Source organism: Pteropus vampyrus, unplaced genomic scaffold (genome assembly GCF_000151845.1).
Source record: "Pteropus vampyrus isolate Shadow unplaced genomic scaffold, Pvam_2.0 Scaffold346, whole genome shotgun sequence".
In the NCBI taxonomy this organism is placed as follows: Eukaryota; Metazoa; Chordata; class Mammalia; order Chiroptera; family Pteropodidae; genus Pteropus; species Pteropus vampyrus.
Window position 1 is genome coordinate 122483 of NW_011889127.1, and position 2418 is coordinate 124900.

The 2418-nt window shown below is 61.7% G+C and overlaps 1 protein-coding gene and 1 long non-coding RNA gene across 3 annotated transcripts in view; one reads left to right on the forward strand and one right to left on the reverse strand.

Annotated features, from left to right (window-relative positions):
* Window positions 1-2418, forward strand: part of WFS1 (wolframin ER transmembrane glycoprotein) — a 24934-nt gene that overhangs the window by 13090 nt on the left and 9426 nt on the right. The window contains exons 1-2 of one of the 2 annotated variants that reach the window (XM_011378549.2): window positions 7-80; window positions 559-703. In XM_011378549.2, coding sequence (XP_011376851.1) covers window positions 15-80; window positions 559-703 — 211 coding nt within the window. In that variant the 5' untranslated portion in view covers window positions 7-14. Of the gene's footprint in view, window positions 1-6; window positions 81-558; window positions 704-2418 lie in introns of those variants that run through there. The other variant, XM_011378548.2, reaches the window with a different exon arrangement.
* Window positions 1-2418, reverse strand: part of LOC105304479 — an 18456-nt gene that overhangs the window by 4617 nt on the left and 11421 nt on the right. The gene's annotated exons all lie outside the window — the stretch shown is intronic.

Consider the following 2418-nt stretch of genomic DNA (forward strand, 5'->3'; position numbering starts at 1 on the left):
CCGTGAAGGCAGACATGGAAACCCCCTTTGAAGAGCTCCTGGAGAAGGCCAAGGCCGGGGACCCCAAGGCGCAGACGGAGGTGAGGACGCAGCGGGCCTGGCCGAGAGCGCTGTGGCCGAGGGAGCAGGGAGCCGGTGCTGCGCGGTGTCGCCTGCCCTGCGCCTGGCCCCGTCTGTTTCTCGTTTGCCGAGCCGTTTTTCCTCCCGCCACCCCGCTGGGGAGCGTGTGCTCCTCTCCCTTGTCCTGATCGCCCCCTCCAGGATGCCTTCCATGTCCCTGCCTGTCCTAGGCACCCCACCCGCCCTCTCATCTCTGTGCAGGGGTCCCACCCTCAGGTCTTGTGAGGAACAAGTGCCCTGAGGGTCCAGCAGGCCTGGCCTAGCGCAGAAGCTAGTGGGACCCTGTACCTGCCGCCTTTCTTCTTGGTGACCGAGGGGACGAGAGGGGGTAGGGCGGGTCCAGGAGGCTCACGGTTGCCGGGCCGCTGGGCGCTGGTCGGGGCCGGCGTGGAGGAGGAGCCGCTGCAGGGCACACCTGGAGCACTGTCTCTCCTGCAGGTGGGGAAGCACTACCTGCAGCTGGCCGGCGACGCGGACGAGGAGCTCAACAGCTGCACCGCCGTGGACTGGCTGACCCTGGCCGCCAAGCAGGGCCGGCGCGAGGCTGTCAAGCTTCTCCGCCGGTGCCTGGCGGACAGAAGAGGTGGGTCTGGTGGGTCCAGGTGAGACGGGCCGCGGCGCTGCTTACCGAGTTACAACTGGAACGGAAACGAGGGGGACGCCTGATGCCCGTGGTGCGGCTGAGTAAACATCGACCTGTGTCGACCCGTGTGGCGCTGTCGTTCAGACAGGCTCCCGGAGCCCGCGGGACGCAGGGCGGGGACTCGGGCATTTAACCCCGGAGGCCGCGGCTCTTTGCTTCCATTAGTGTCTATAAGTAGGAGCCTCCTGGGCTCTCATCCGAATCAGGGAGGAGACCCTAGAGCCAAGGGAGCTCCGTGTCGCCGTGGCAGAGCCGGAGCGCGTGCCGGTGAAGACGTGCTGACGCCGCCTGCCAGGCCGGGGGGCACTGGGGACAGTGAGGTGGAGCCCGGCCATGCGTGGTCACTTTATCCTCGCCAAGGTCACCGGCTGGCCCCCGGTGGCATGGAGAAGCGTGCTTCCTGAAGGTTCAGACCTCGAAGAAAGATGAAAGTGTGTATTCCGAGTGATCCTTAATGGCCTGTTTTTTTCCGGATTGTAGAAATGTTTTATGCGTCTCATAGAAAACGCGAACGTACAAAGAAAGTAAAGGTACCAAATACCCGCGACCTTGAAACCCAGAGCTCTCTGGTCTAGTATGTTTCCTTCTGGCTTTGTATCATGTTTTAAGAGTCCTATTTATTACATAGAACCTGTTTTCCGTGGAAATTAGACCGACGCCTTTGAAAACACAGAATGGTAGTATTTTGTTAGCCAGAATTTCTAACCAACCCAAACTCCCCTTTCTGGAGCAGACGCCTTGTGCTGGCCTGAGGGGTCAGTGCAGCCCCCGTGGCTCCAGTCAGAGCCAGCGGTGCCCCGAGGCCGTGAGGGACCCGGAGGAGGGTGTGTAAGGAGGAGCTGGCCAGGCCGCACCCCGACCCCCACCTTCTCACAGAGTGCTTCTCAAATAAAAGAAATATGCACACTCAGGTAGGAAATTGGAAAATATTTAAAAGGAAAAAGAAAACAAACCTCATTCCCAAGCTCTCCTGCCCCCTGGGAGTGGCATCTGGTGGCCCTGGCGTAGGAGGGGAGGAGGACAAGATGGCCGCTGACCCGGCCTGTGACACCTGCGCCCGTGTCTCCTTGTGGGCAGAGGACCATCTACGTGTGAGCACAGCGCTCCCGGCCGCCTTAGGAGGGCTGGCGTCTGCTAGGACCTGCAGCGAGGCTGGCCTGCCCCCCCGCCTTCGCCTCTCTCTGTCGCCCTGGCCTTGGACAAGCCAGGATGCCCCTGCGTGCCTCGGTTTCTCCATCTGTAACATGGGGGTGGTAGTGCCTTCTTCAGGGGGTCCTTGTGAGGACGAAAAGGGAGAGGGGAGTGAGCCAGGAGGCTGAGAAGGCCTCACACGGCACCTGCCTGCAGTGCATGCTGGGCGAGTGTCTGGGTCGGGCTGAGCCTCCGACCCAGAGTAGGTGCCGACAGGGACTTTGGCCAGATGTCCTTTTAGGTCAGATGCCCTTTTCTGCCCTGATGACTTAAAGGTACCTGTAAAGCCTCTCACGTGAGTCCCTTCCCAGACCGCTGCAGGCAGAGCCGGCCAGGGCTCGGAGTGCCACCGCGGCTGCCAGGTGGGAGTGACGAGGCCCCTAACACCTCCTGTTTCTCAGGCATCACCTCCGAGAATGAGCAGGAGGTGAAGCAGCTTTCCTCCGAGACCGACCTGGAGCGAG